Source organism: Danio rerio, chromosome 6, assembly GCF_049306965.1.
Source record: "Danio rerio strain Tuebingen ecotype United States chromosome 6, GRCz12tu, whole genome shotgun sequence".
Lineage (NCBI taxonomy): Eukaryota > Metazoa > Chordata > Actinopteri > Cypriniformes > Danionidae > Danio > Danio rerio.
Window position 1 is genome coordinate 25684763 of NC_133181.1, and position 15806 is coordinate 25700568.

The 15806-nt window shown below is 37.0% G+C and overlaps 1 protein-coding gene across 5 annotated transcripts in view; it reads right to left on the reverse strand.

The window, feature by feature from the left end:
• Nucleotides 1-15806, reverse strand: part of usp43a (ubiquitin specific peptidase 43a) — a 238101-nt gene that overhangs the window by 184490 nt on the left and 37805 nt on the right. For 3 of the 5 annotated variants that reach the window (XR_012407384.1, XM_073953089.1, NM_001089402.1), the window contains 1 exon segment: nucleotides 5458-5702. Coding sequence is in view for 3 of the 5 variants with exons in the window: in NM_001089402.1 (NP_001082871.1) it covers nucleotides 5458-5702 (245 nt within the window). In the remaining 2 variants the exon portion in view is untranslated. 5 annotated transcript variants of the gene reach the window in all.

A 15806-nucleotide genomic window follows, 5' to 3' on the forward strand; every position in this document is an offset into this window, starting at 1 on the left:
TCTGGTTTAGGAAGGGCTTTCCTCTCTACACCAGCCATCTTAGTCCCCAGTGAAAGACTATTTTCATTAGCAGGGACATTGTAAATGTACAAATATGTCAACTTGTGCCAGAAAACATAGAGATGCTGACAATTCTTTTTCAAAATGTAAAATCACAGTTTTAGTTTGTTTGTATTAAAGAGTCTTCTTTAATTTGTATTGTTCATTTTTTATTTGGAATTTGTTTTCAATTTGTAATGTAGCTGCACAGTCAAAGTTTCAGTTTGTTTTAGTGGTGGGCCATTATTGGTATTAACGTGCTGCATTAACGGGAGACTCTTATCACACGATTAAAAAAAAATCTTGCCGGTAATCTATTCTCAAAGATGGTATGGGAGCTGGGTCTATTCTACTCAAGTTATGGTGACTTTTACCTTCATATTTTAGTGCGGATGTATACCTGAACGGTGAGCCATCAGACAAAAGAGTGCCCTTCTGAATCAAATCAGCAGGACGCCTGACTTTAACTTCAGTTCGGCAGTTTCACTTTAACGAATGAGCATTTCATTCATGTCGCTGTGACAAACTGGTGTATTAGATGCAAATAAGGAGTAAGGACTGCTGAGAGTGTTATGGAATTTAATAACGCACGCCAAATGGAAAGAAAAAAAACTTTCGCATTTCGCGATGGGTGTGTGTGTGTGTTTGTGTGTATGATATGTACTAGGAACGGACGGACGGACGGACGGACGGACGGACGGACAGACAGACAGACAGATGGATGGATATACCTTTTATTTTTTTCTTAAAAGCACAGAACGGAATTTTTGCTGCTAGAGCGTGACGCCCTGGCTGACTGTGGAATTATGAGTTGTCATCTTCATTACATACATTACATTACATAAATCTGCAAAACATATAATACTGTTCTAGTGGTTTTTGGATATTTTGATGAAAAGATCTTACATTTTGTGCATTTAATTTGTTGCCTTAAAGTGTTGATAACATTACGTTAATTACATGCTACTCTCCCAGAGTCATTGGGTTCATTTCCCCCTTTAAAATTGGCCATTTACAGCAATATGTTAGAAAGGTTATATACAAATACGACTTTTAATTAAAAACCTGTCCAACTGTGTGTAATTAATACTACCTAATTACCACTGTAATGTAAAATCTATATGCCATCAAAAAGCCTCTGAAGAATGAAATTAGTAACCAGTTTCCATTTGTATTTTCCCAATATTAGTTAATGAAGCAGTGTAAGTTGCCTTCTGTGTGTGATATATTAATATTCATGCAACCCAATCTCACAACACTTTTTATGAAGTGTCGTTTTTATATGGATTCATACAATGCAACTGATACCAAATGTGAAAACAAAATTTGAACAAACTTCCAATGCCATCAGCCAAACCATCAGCAGAAGAAAAAGCAAGAGATTTTCAAGTCCAAAAAAATCTGTGTAACCAATTTGCAAAAAAATGTACACAAGTTACAGGGTGTTGAGTCAAAAACAAAAGCTTTACAAGCAGGCAGGAAGGAAGGAAAATCAAGAGAGCAGAAAAACAGAGAGGCAGATTAAAGCCTTCAAGTCTCGTCTTTGTTTCTTCATATGGAGGACAGTCATTCATTTCTGCTGATCTCCAGACACTGTATTATTCACTCTCCCCTGACCATCAGCAATGCCCTTCCTTCTCATCCTCATCATTTATCTCTTCACCTCAGAGACTAAATATCCTGTGGCCTCTAGAACGGAGTTTCATCGTTTTAACTGTGTTCAGTTCCAAAACCTGTACAAATACCAGCACAAAACTAAATATGATTGAATACTAGTAATAAAACTGTTATCTTATATTGCATTGTGTTCCTATGCAAGCGGTGTTCTTAATGATAGAGGAATTTATACATTTTATTATATACATTAAACTGAAGAAGATGCTGTGAGGGAAAGGGAATGGATGGAAATGGGACGGGTATCAGACACATGCATCATAAGATGATGTCTGAGTACAAGCTGTGCTCAAGGTGGTGTGTGTGTGTGTGTTTGTGTGTCAGTATTGCACCTTGCTGAGTAACTGAGATGATGCAGAAACACAAACAGTCCACACATATATTAGGTTTCCATGCTTTATAGGGACTTCCCATAGACATAATGATGTACTGTACAAACTGCATATTCTATCCTCTTATCCCTAACCTACTTTAGCTGTAAACCCTCACTATAAACATTCTGCAGTTTTACATTTTTAAAATACTCTAATCTGTATGATTTATGAGCGGGTTTCCTCATGAGAATGAATGAATAAATGAATGAATGAATGAATCCAGCAGGCACACAAGAACATAAGACGTTAATATTAGGTTGAGTTTTGGTCATGACGTCAGGTGACCAGAAGTCAATATCCATCCAGCAAGGACAACATTATTTTGACATCCAATAACGACATCAAATTACACTGATGTCTACTTAATTTTAGGTCGTGTTGGAAATTGACTAAAATTCAACATCTGATAGATGTCCTAGTGGTAATGTCCACAAAACGTGAAGGTGTAACATGATTAGACGTTGATATTTGGTTGATTTTAGGTTGGACATTCACCATTGACGTCGGCCTGACTTTGGGTTCTGACATCAACCCGAATTTCATTCATTCGTTAATTTTCTTGTCGGCTTAGTCCCTTTATTAATCCGGAGTCGCCACCGCGGAATGAACCGCCAACTTATCCAGCAAGTTTTTACACAGCGGATGCCCTTCCAGCCGCAACCCATCTCTGGAAAACATCCACACACACATTCACACACACACTCATACACTACGGACAATTTAGCCTACCCAATTCACCTGTACCGCATGTCTTTGGACTGTGGGGGAAACCGGAGCACCAGGAGGAAACCCACACGAACGCAGGCAGAACATGCAAACTCCACACAAAAACGGCAACTGAGCCGAGGCTCGAACCAGCGACCCAGCGACCTTCTTGCTTTGAGGCAACAGCACTACCTACTGCGCCACTGCTTTGCCCCGAATTTCATTTCCAAAGAAAATCCAACGTCCCAATGACGTTGGGGTATGTTGGGGTACAAGGCCAATATGGTGTAATGTTGATTTCTTGTGACTGCAGGGATTGAATGAATGAAGAAACGAACGAACGAATGAATAAATAGATGAATGAATCCAGCAGGCCAGGCACGTGCACATATAGGGCTCAACCTGTGCAGTGCAACTGCCCTTTTTAGTCTTGCATAGAAAGTGCCCTTCCAAAATGATCAAAAGTGCCCCCGCGACACATACCGAACTTCAGTATGCATGCGACAACACCGCTCTTGAGTATGCACGATCCAACCCCCCAACCGCTTTACAGTATGCGCGCGACAGCATCGCTCTTCAATCCGCGCGTGCGACAACACCGCTCTTCAATCCGCGCGTGCGACAACACCGCTCTTCAGTCCGCGCGTGTGACAACACCGCTCTTCAGTCCGTGTGCGCGCGACGACGACGACGACGACCCCCCCCCCTCTTAAAAAAAAATTATTCTGCACATGCCCTTTGGACAGTCTCTGCACGGGCCTGCAGCAGGCACACAAGATCATAAGACATTAATATTAGGTTAGATTTAGGTCATGACGTCAGGTGATCAAAAGTCAATGTCTAGCCAGCATCTAAGGACAATGTTATTTTGACATCCAATAACGACATTAAATTACGTTGATGTTTAGTTGATTTTAGGGTGTGTTGGAAAGTGACTAAAATTCAACATTTGATAAATGTCATAGTGGTAACGTCCACACAACGTCAGGGTGTAACATGGTTAGACGTTGATATTTTGTTGATTTTAGGTTGGACATTCGACACTGATGTCGGCCTGATGTTGGGTTCTGACATCAACCCAATTTTCATTTCCAAACAAAATCCAACATCCCCATGACGTTGGGATACAAGGTCAATATGATGTAATGTTGATGTAGTGTGACCGCAGGGAATGAATGAATGAAAAAACGAACAAACAAACAAACTAATGGTCAAAGATTACTAGGATTTCTATATATTATTGTACTTTTACAAATAATAATTTACTTTGTTTGGTGCCCAGCATTATTAATATTAGAATCCCACATAAACTTTTAAATTTAGTTTTACAAATACACTGAATAAGTTCTTATGGACACTATAAATTAATAACTACTATGAATGAAAAATGTATCATAATAACACACATTTACTGTAATAGGATTCTGCTCACTCTTAAATGTTTATGCACTACTAAAACATAAATGTAAGCACTGAACATGCACCATAATGTAAAATTTTACAATAATTGCTATAAAAATATATTTACTTTTTATATACTTTAAAATATAAACTCTAATACACTTGATGCTGTAAGCTATTGTATAAGCTACTGTAGATAGAACAGACATTGTCCAAAGCATAAAAATGAAGAATGTAGACCAACCTGCATCTCTCTCTCTCTCTCTCCCTCTCTCTCTCTCTCTCTCTCTCTCTCTCTCGTAGCGTGTGTGTTTGTATGTGTGGGACAGTATTGAGTTACAAGATTGCAGATTGTAGATACTGCACCTTTGAGGCAACCTGAATACGTAGCTCAGAGCAATCTATAATTGTTGTTAGTTGATGACAAATATATCTTGTTTATATGATTATTTTTAAACCCCTAATGTGCAATTATTGCTGCCATTTGGGAGACAGCATCAGTCTTTTCCCTCATTACAAAAAGAAAAAAAAAAGCATAATGAAAGAAAGCACTGTTTTTCCGGTCTAACAAAACCCTTACAACTAAAAACATTCTGAATTCCTGCAAAACAAGTTGGTCGAATTCTTGAAAGGTGATTCACCTGCTTCTTCCTACACTAAGCCCAACCCACTTCCACCATCCAAGGATTGTAGACTTTTGAATAAGTAATGAGGAAGTCATTTAAGTGAATCGGTTCATCTGAACACTCCTCTGCAAAGAATCATTTTAAGAGATTCAGTGATTTAGACTTTTCAACTCACTGGCATCCTGACTTGACAGCTTCCAAAAACGTTTTAAACTCAATTTTATAAATAAATGTGTAGTTCAGTTCAGCAAATAAACGTCAAAATCTCACAATTAAATTCATATTTTTCCCATAACATCCATATATTTTTTTTGTTTTGTTTTTATGTAGGCTATTTATCAAAATTGTGTTTGTGAATTGTAAGTAAAACAAATAGCCCACTGTTTTCACAGGTTTACTCGAGAACCAATACAATTTAGTTACTCTATTTTTCAAATGATCTCACTTGTTTCAATGAATCTTTGATCCGGTTCTCAGAATCTGAATCATCTAATGATTCACCTGTTGATTTGATTTGCTTCAGTATAAATCAAAATTTCCACTCTATACTGAAAGGAAAACAAGTTCACAGTTCAAAGAATGTCTTCACACTGATTGCACGGATGCAGTTTTCTTTGCGTAGGTTACTCGAAACTCACCTTAAAATCCACCGACAGCTGAGGCGTGTAGTCGTTTGTCCAGAGCGCCCTTACTAACGATGCCAGCTTGTCCGTGACTTCCCCTCTGACCTCCTCACTCTTCATCATCCCGTTGATCCTCCGCTCATTTAATTCATATTTATACTGCTCCAGACCCAGATATTCAGCCAGAAGTTCTGTGTTACTCAGACACTGCACCACAGCGTTCATAAAACAGGTGTTTCCGTGATTCTTCAGACCCTGAACTCCCACGAGGCTGAATCCAGCTTCTTATTCGCAGCTTCTTATTGACGCTAGGCTGAATCCAGCTTCTTATTCGCAGCTTCTTATTGACGCTATGCGGTCCACCTTAAAAACCGCGACGCTTCCGTTTTTCAGCTTCTTATTCGCGCTTATCTTAGGGACCGTGTTTATTTATGTTTCTTTTTGAAAAATGAAAAATGCTAAATGAAACTGATATAAGATAGAAAACGGGCTGCAAGCATGAAATCTAATTGCATCATTGATTAATCATTGACAGTGCCATCGTTTGAGTACAATATATTTCTGTTTTTTTCCAGAAATAGTCCTTTATGAAGACTTCACATGACCCACCTATGAATAGACAGTGCCTGCCTCAGCAAGGATTTCAGATACAAAATAATTGTTTTATTAATTCAAGTTGTAAAAGTTAATGCATATGTTTTATCTGCAAATACTACAATTTGTATTAGATTTCAGTAGCTTTTTCTAAAAGCCACGCCTGTAAATACAATTCAAGTTTTGTTAAACCTATTGTTTCAAAGAACAGACAATGCACTTCTTATACACCTTTTTATACACCTTATACAAATAAATGTGAATTGAACTGAATGAGCTATTGCATAATTGAATACTGTACCATTTTCTTTCTAATATTACACAACAGGTTAATAGTATACGTCTATACACGCGTCTGCATATGTATAAATATGTATAATTCTATCCCATTGAGAAGACAGACCTAAAAACGGTCAAAATACAGTCATTTCAATAAATGCCCAGTTGGAGGTGCTATATGCCAAGTTTTTTGCATATTCATTTAATGTTTTATTTTTAACTTTTATGTATTTGTGTGCCTACTACATACTATGTATGTGTGTACTATAAACTATGTGTGTGTGTGTGTGTGTTCACATTAAAAATGTTTAACACTAAAGATAATAAAAGTATGTTTGTGTTATAAATTTACACAAAATAAAGATGCTAATACATAATCATTTATTAATAATGATTTATTATTATTATTATTATTAATTTTTATTATTAGTAGTAATAGTAGTAGTGAAATAAAAATATTTTACAATGCACTTATACATATTGTACTGAAATAAATGCCAATTAATCTATATACCTTTATTAAAAAATTTATTAATATGTACCTATTTATAAATGTGTGTGTAAAATATGTCCCTCTCTCTCTCTCTCTCTCTCTCTCTCTCTTTCTCTCTCTCTCTCTCTCTCTCTCTCTATATATATATATATATATATATATATATATATATATATATATATATATATATATATATATATATTCATACACAGTACACAATACATTTTCCTGTGTCTGTGTTTATTTAAGTGTATGTATATGTATTCATTCATTTTCTTTTCGGCTTATTCCCTTTATTAAACTTTGGTCGCCCCAGCGGAATGACCGCCAACTTCTCCAGGACATGGTTTATGCAGCGGATGCCCTTCCAGCTGCAACCCATCTCTGGGAAACATCCACAGTTGTACACTATGGACAATTTAGCCTTCCCAATTTAACTGTACTGCTTGTCTTTGGACTGTGGGGGAAACCGAGCACCCAGAGGAAACCCACGTGAAAGCGGGGAGAACATGCAAAAACAGAAAGGCCAACTGACCAAGTCAAGGCTCGAACCAGCAACCTTCTTGCTGTGAGGCGACAGTGCTACCCACTGCGCCACCATGGCAGCCCTGTGTGTATGAATATATATATATATATGTATATATAGACAAATTAACTATATACCTATACAAATTTACATGAATTTAACAGTACTAATACTACTAATATTAATATAAATAATAAAAATAAAAATTATTAATAATATTATTATTAATTCTATTATTATTATTAAGCTTATTGTTGGTTTTTTATTAAAAAAATTGCAAGAAGCTTATACATATTGTACTTGTCAATCACAACACCAGAAATAAGATTATACACAAATTAAACACTAGCATTTTCAGGCTAGGTACCACTAGTTAATTTTGACACAGCAGAACAGTTTTGTTCCAATGCACTCTTGGCACAATTGGTGGCGCTGTATCTCAGCTGTCTTTGAGGGTGCGTTGAAAATCTTACTTGGGTCTTGTAAGCAATCTTCCCATCTATCAGCAAACGCAGATTCATATCAATTCACTCTACTAATTTTAGGTTATTGACCTCTAAACTTGCAAAAAATTGCTAACAGCGAAGTACCATTGCACTCTTGACACAATTGGTGGCGCTATATCTCAGCAGTCTTTGAGGGTGCGTTGAATATCTCACTGGAGTCTTATAGACAATGTTCCAATCTATCAGCAAACCTAGATTCATACCACATTACTGTACCAATTTTAGGTTATTGATCTCTAAACTTGCCATAAATCGCAATACAGCAAGGCAAAAACAGCTGTACCATTGCACTCTTTGCACAATTGGTGGCGCTATATCATAGCAGTCTTTGAGGGTGCGTTGAATATCTCACTGGGGTCTTATAGACAATGTTCCAGTCTATCAGCAAACCTAAATTCATAGCATATTACTTTACCAATTTTAGGCTATTGACCTCTGAACTTGCCAAAAATCGCAATACAGCCAAGTACCATTGCACTCTTGGCACAATTGGTGGCACTGTATCTCATTGGATTTTGAGGGTGCGTTGAAGATCTCACTAGGGTCTTGTAGACAATGTTCCAATCTATCAGCAAACCCAAATTCATAGCAAATTACTTTAGCAATTTTAGGCTATTGACCTCTGAACTTGCCAAAAATCGCAATACAGCTAAGTACCATTGCACTCTTTGCACAATTGGTGGCGCTATATCTCAGCAGTCTTTGAGGGTGCGTTGAATATCTCACAGGGGTCTTGTAGACAATGTTTCAATCTATCAGCAAACCCAGATTCATACCACATTACTGTACCAATTTTAGGTTATTGACTTCTGAACTTGCAAAAAATCGCAATACAGCAAGGCAAAAACAGCTGTACCATTGCACTCTTTGCACAATTGGTGGCGCTATATCTCAGCAGTCTTTGAGGGTGCGTTGAATATCTCACTGAGGTCTTGTAGACAATGTTCCAATCTATCAGCAAACCTAGATTCATACCACATTACTGTACCAATTTTAGGTTATTGATCTCTAAACTTGCCATAAATCGCAATGCAGCAAGGCAAAAACATTGTCCTATTGCACTCTTGGCACAATTGGTGGCGCTATATCATAGCAGTCTTTGAGGGTGCGTTGAATATCTCACTGGGGTCTTATAGACAATGTTGCAATCTATGAGCAAACCCAAATTCATAGGATATTACTTTACCAATTTTAGGCTATTGACCTCTGAACTTGCCAAAAATCGCAATACAGCAAGGCAAAAACAGCTATGTACCATTGCACTCTTTGCACAATTGGTGGCGCTATATCTCAGCAGTCTTTGAGGGTGCGTTGAATATCTCACTGAGGTCTTGTAGACAATATTCCAATCTATCAGCAAACCCAGATTAATACCACATTACTGTAAATTTTTCTGGTTATTGACCTCTGAACTTGCAAAAAATCGCAATACAGCAAGGCAAAAACAGCTATGTACCATTGCACTCTTTGCACAATTGGTGGCGCTATACCTCATCAGTCTTTGAGGGTGCGTTGAATATCTCACTGAAGTCTTGTAGACAATGTTCCAATCTATCAGCAAACCCAGATTCATACCACATTACTGTACCAATTTTAAGTTCTTGACCTCTAAACTTGCCAAAAATCGCAATACAGCAAGGCAAAAACAGCCATGTACCATTGCACTCTTTGCACAATTGGTGGCGCTATACCTCATCAGTCTTTGAGGGTGCGTTGAATATCTCACTGCAGTCTTGTAGACAATGTTCCAATCTATCAGTAAACCCAGATTCATACCACATTACTGTACCAATTTTAAGTTCTTGACCTCTAAACTTGCCAAAAATCGCAATACAGCAAGGCAAAAACAGCCATGTACCATTGCACTCTTTGCACAATTGGTGGCGCTATATCTCAGCAGTCTTTGAGGGTGCGTTGAATATCTCACTGGGATCTTGTAGACAATGTTCCAATCTATCAGCAAACCCAGATTTATACCACATTACTGTACCAATTTTAGGTTATTGACCTCTGAACTTGCCAAAAATCGCAAAAAAGCTATGTACAGTTGCACTCTTGGCACAATTGGTGGTGCTATATCTCAGCAGTCTTTGAGGGTGCGTTGATTATCTTACTGGGGTCTTGTAGACAATGTTCCAATCTATCAGCAAACACAAATTCATACCACAATACTGTACCATTTTCTGGTTATTGATCTTTAAACTTGCCATAAATCGCAATACAGCAAGGCAAAAACTGCAATGTACCATTGCCCTCTTGGCACAATTGGTGGCGCTATTTCTCAGTAGTCTTTAAGGGTGCGTTGAAAATCTCACTGGGGACTTGTAAACAATGTTCCAATCTATCAGCAAACCCAAATTCATACCACATTACTGTACCAATTTTAGGTTATTGACCTCTGAACTTGCCAGTTTTTGCAATACAGCTTGGGACCATTGCACTCTGGGCACAATTGGTGGTGCTATATCTCAGCAGTCTCTGAAGGTGCGTTGAATATCTCACTGGGGTCTTGTAGACACTGTTCCAATCTATCAGCAAACCCAGATTCATACCATAATACTGTACCAATTTTACGTTATTGACCTCTGAACTTGCCAAAAATCGCAATACAGCTATGCACCTTTGCACTCTTGGCACAACTGGTGGCGCTATATCTCAGCAGTCTTTGAGTGTGCGTTGAATATCTCACTGGGGTCCTGTAAACAATGTTCCAATCTATCAGCAAACTCAAATTCATACCACAATACTGTACCATTTTCTGGTTATTGATCTCTAAACTTGCCATAAATCGCAATAAAGCAAGGCAAAAACTGCTGTACTATTGCCCTCTTGGCACAATTGGTGGCGCTATTTCTCAGTAGTCTTTGAGAGTGCGTTGAACATCTTTCTGGGGTCTTGTAGACAATGTGCCCATCTATCAGCAAACCCAGATTTATACCACATTACTGTACCAATTTTAGGTTATTGACCTCTAAACTTGCCATAAATCGCAATACAGCAAGGAAAAAACTGCAATGTACCATTGCCCTCTTGGCACAATTGGTGGCGCTATTTCTCAGTAGTCTTTGAGGGTGCGTTGAAAATCTCACTGGGGTCTTGTAAACAATGTTCCAATCTATCAGCAAACCCAAATTCATACCACATTACTGTACCAATTTTAGGTTATTGACCTCTGAACTTGCCATTTTTTGCAATACAGCTAGGGACCATTGCACTCTGGGCACAATTGGTGGTGCTATATCTCAGCAGCCTCTGAGGGTGCGTTGAATATCTCACTGGGGTCTTGTAAACAATGTTCCAATCTATCAGCAAACACAAATTCATACCACAATACTGTACCAATTTCTGGTTATTGATCTTTAAACTTGCCATAAATCGCAATACAGCAAGGCAAAAACTGCAATGTACCATTGCCCTCTTGGCACGATTGGTGGCGCTATTTCTCAGTAGTCTTTGAGGGTGCGTTGAATATCTTACTGGGGTCTTGTAGACAATGTGCCCATCTATCAGCAAACCCAGATTTATACCACATTACTGTACCAATTTTAGGTTATTGACCTCTAAACTTGCCATAAATCGCAATAAAGCAAGGAAAAAACTGCAATGTACCATTGCCCTCTTGGCACAATTGGTGGCGCTATTTCTCAGTAGTCTTTGAGGGTGCGTTGAAAATCTCACTGGCGTCTTGTAGACAATGTTCCAATCTATCAGCAAACCCAAATTCATACCACATTACTGTACCAATTTTAGGTTATTGACCTCTAAACTTGCCATAAATCGCAATACAGCAAGGAAAAAACTGCTATGTACCATTGCCCTCTTGGCACAATTGGTGGCGCTATTTCTCAGTAGTCTTTGAGGGTGCGTTGAAAATCTCACTGGGGTCTTGTAGACAATGTTCCAATCTATCAGCAAACCCAAATTCATACCACATTACTGTACCAATTTTAGGTTATTGACCTCTGAACTTGCCAATTTTTGCAATACAGCTAGGGACCATTGCACTCTGGGCACAATTGGTGGTGCTATATCTCAGCAGTCTTTGAGGGTGCGTTGATTATCTTACTGGGGTCTTGTAGACAATGTTCCCATCTATCAGCAAACCCAGATTCATACCACATTACTCTACCAATTTTACGTTATTGACCTCTGAACTTGCCAAATATCGCAATACAGTTTGGGACCATTTCACTCTGGGCACAATTGGTGGTGCTATATCTCAGCAGTCTCTGAGGGTGCGTTGAATATCTCACTGGGGTCTTGTAGACAATGTTCCAATCTATCAGCAAACCCAGATTTATACCACATTACTGTACCAATTTTAGGTTATTGACCTCTGAATTTGCCAAAAATCTTAATACAGCTATTTACCATTGCACTCTTGGCACAATTGGTGGCACTATTTCTCAGTAGTCTTTTAGGGTGCGTTGAATATCTTACTGGGGTCTTGTAGACAATGTTCCAATCTATCAGCAAACCCAGATTCATACCATAATACTGTACCAATTTTACGTTATTGACCTCTGAACTTGCCAAAAATCGCAATACAGCTATGCACCTTTGCACTCTTGGCACAAATGGTGGCGCTATATCTCAGCAGTCTTTGAGTGTGCGTTGAATATCTCACTGGGGTCTTGTAGACAATGTTCCAATCTATCAGCAAACACAGATTCATAGAACATTACTGTACCATTTTCTGATTATTGACCTTAAACTTGCCATATATCGCAATACAGCAGGGCAAAAAGTTATACTATTGCTCTCTTGTCACAATTGGTGGCGCTATATCTCAGCAGTCTCTGAGGGTGTGTTGAACATCTCATTTGGGTCTTGCAGACAATGTTCCAATCTATCAGCAAACTTAGATTCATTCCACATTACTCTACCATTTTTTGGTTATTGACCTCTAAACTCAATAAATCATAACACAACTATGTACCATTGCACTCTTGGCACAATTGGTGGCACGATATCTCAGCAGTTTTGGAGGGTGCGTTGATTATCTCACTGGGGTCTTGTAGACAATGTTCCCCTCTAATACCAAACCCAGATTTATACGAAATTACTGTACCATTTTCAGTTTATTGACCTCTGAACTTGTCATAAATCGCAATAAAGCAATACAAAAACAGCTATGTACCATTGCACTCTTGGCCCAATTGGTGGCGCTATATCTCAGCAGTCCTTAAGGGTGCACTGAATAGCTCACTAGGGTCTTGTAGACAACATTTCAATCTTTCATCAAACCCAGATTCATATCAATTTACTCTATCTATTTTCATTGTTTAGATTTTGCCTAATCAAAACACTTCGGGAGCCGCAACGTTACTCCATTCCATTATTTTCCCTAAATCATGCCACACTGGTGTCATTCCTTTGTGCTTGATTTGTGCCCATAAATAAACACTTTATTCATTTTTATTGTTTACATATTGCTTAATAAAAACACTTCCCATTATTTTCTCTAAATCACACCAAACTGATGTCGTTCGTTTCTGTTTACTTGATTTGTGCTGGATCGTGCAGTTAAATAAACACTTTATCGGTTATAGTTGTTTAGATATAACCAAAATATTTGTGCTGGTTTGTTTGGTGGAAATGAACATCAGATATATTCGTTTAAGAATTTGTTATTTTCTTTTCCTCACAGTTTTTGCTCGTTTGTGCTGCCAAAACATATTATTTGTAGGCCTAAAAAAATATTAGATAATTTAGAGGTCTCTTGACCCCAGTTGCTCCCTATTTACCAAAATAGTCTTGTTTCCTTAGTGCTGGATTGTACCTAGGAAAGTTTTGTTAGTTCTGCTTCTATTATTAAAATATTTAATATTTAATTAAAGATAATGCCATCACCAGCCACCCCACAATTATGATATTCTAAAATATTTTAATTTGTATGTGCTGATATAAGTTTTGTTTTTGATGCTTTATTGTTTTAGATATTAAAATAGCCTAGGCCAGTAGGTTATTCTGAGATCTTTTTTTTTTATCTAAAAAAGCGAGAAGCCCGACCAACATTTCCGACACTGCATGCATTTCTTTTTGTCAAGTAGCCAGTTCTTTGCTGACGTGCTTTTTTTACGGAGGCTGCATGAGAGAAAGCGCATCTTGTTTATTTTCTTTATTTTACAAATATGCAACTTTGATGTTATTGTGTGTACATATTTTCCATGATTATATAGACACGGTTCTAATATTGCATAAGTGGGGGCATTATTTTACCGTGGTAAAGTGGAGCATTTTTTGGCAAGTTAAGGCTTTATTGTTTAGTAATTAAATTTCATAGTTATAAAATACATTTAAATAATATTTTAACATTTTTAATTATTTATGATTATTTATTGCACCAAAGGTCATTTCAAAGGAACATTAAATGTTTGTAAACTTTTTAACTGCTTAATTTGTGTGTAAAGGCCTGATGTAAAAAGCTGTTGCTGTATTTGAGATTTACAGTTTACAACCGTAAATCAGTTTACAGCATGTTACCGTAGTGTCTGAAAATGGTTAATTACTGTAAAAAAAGTAAACAGTTAACTACTGTAAACCTTTTAATTTTATCCTAAATATTTTATTGATATTATATATATATATAAATATAAATATATATATATATATATATATATATATATATATATATATATATATATATATATATATATATATATATATATATATATTAGTACTATTGACATAAAAAGACACAATTACAAAATATTAACAAAATAAACACTCTATTTAAAACATTGGAGATGCTTAAAACATTTTTTTAAATTGTAAAAACATTACTTTTCAATCATTTAAATTATCTTATTTAAAGAAAAACATTTCAAATGACAATGCACATGAACATACATGTAAAAAACTAATTTATGTGTCTGATCTGCATATTGTTAAGAAAATCAATTGTTTTTAGTACTACTGACATTACACCAGACACAATTACAAAATATTACATTTTTTTTAAACATTAATAATGCTTAAAGCACTTAAGGCAAATGTGCAAAAATTACATTAAGCATTAAAATCAACAGATTAAAAATAAATAAATCACACAAAGTACTAGAACATGCCTGTACAATAATAGTTTAATTGTCTGCATATTGTTGGAGAAATAACTATTACACTGAAAAAAATTATTTAGAGATGACTCCTTGCATTTACTCAATTTTTATGTAAGGTGGTTGTAAACACTTTATCTGTGTTGAATTTAAACAAATAAATTAAGTTGAACATTAATAAACTTTATTTGTTTGTTTAAATTTAACACAAATAAATTGTTTGCAACAGTTCTGCATGTAACACTTTTTTTTCGTGTAGCTGACTCAGAAAGGACCCAAATTTAAAATGTTACTAATTCTGGTGTCAAATGCTCAACAATGTCTGAAGTCACATGTTCAAATGCAATTCATCTTTATTTCTATTGCACTTTTACAATGTAGATCATATATGTCAAAGCAGCTTAACATAGAGGTTCTTGTAAATTGAAGCTGCTTCAGTCCAGTTTTCAGAGTTGAAGTTCAGTTTAGGTAAGTGTAATGTAAATGTCACTGCTGAAAGTCCAAACACTGAGGAGCAAATCCATCGATCCACCAATCGAAGCCAAGCGAGCCAGTGGCGACAGTGACATGGAACAAACTTCACAAACTGTTAAAAGTGTAGAATAAAAGCCCTTGAGAGATACCAGGCTCAGTTGGGCACGACCAGTTCTCCTCTGGCCAAAGTTCTTGTGCAAAAAGCGACAGTCTAGGCGAAGGAGGCTGGAGAGGTCACCGGTGGGTGTTCAGTCTGGCCCACTGAATCAATGCAGAGACTAATCAATGACTGGGGTCTTTCAGGAATCAGTCTCTCTTTTTCCACTGCTCCATAACCACCACAGCATCTGGTCAAGATTCGTCCCAGTACAGGATTATGGAGACCTCTGGATAAAAAGAAACAGACTGACATAAGCATAAAGCGAGCTTGTTTT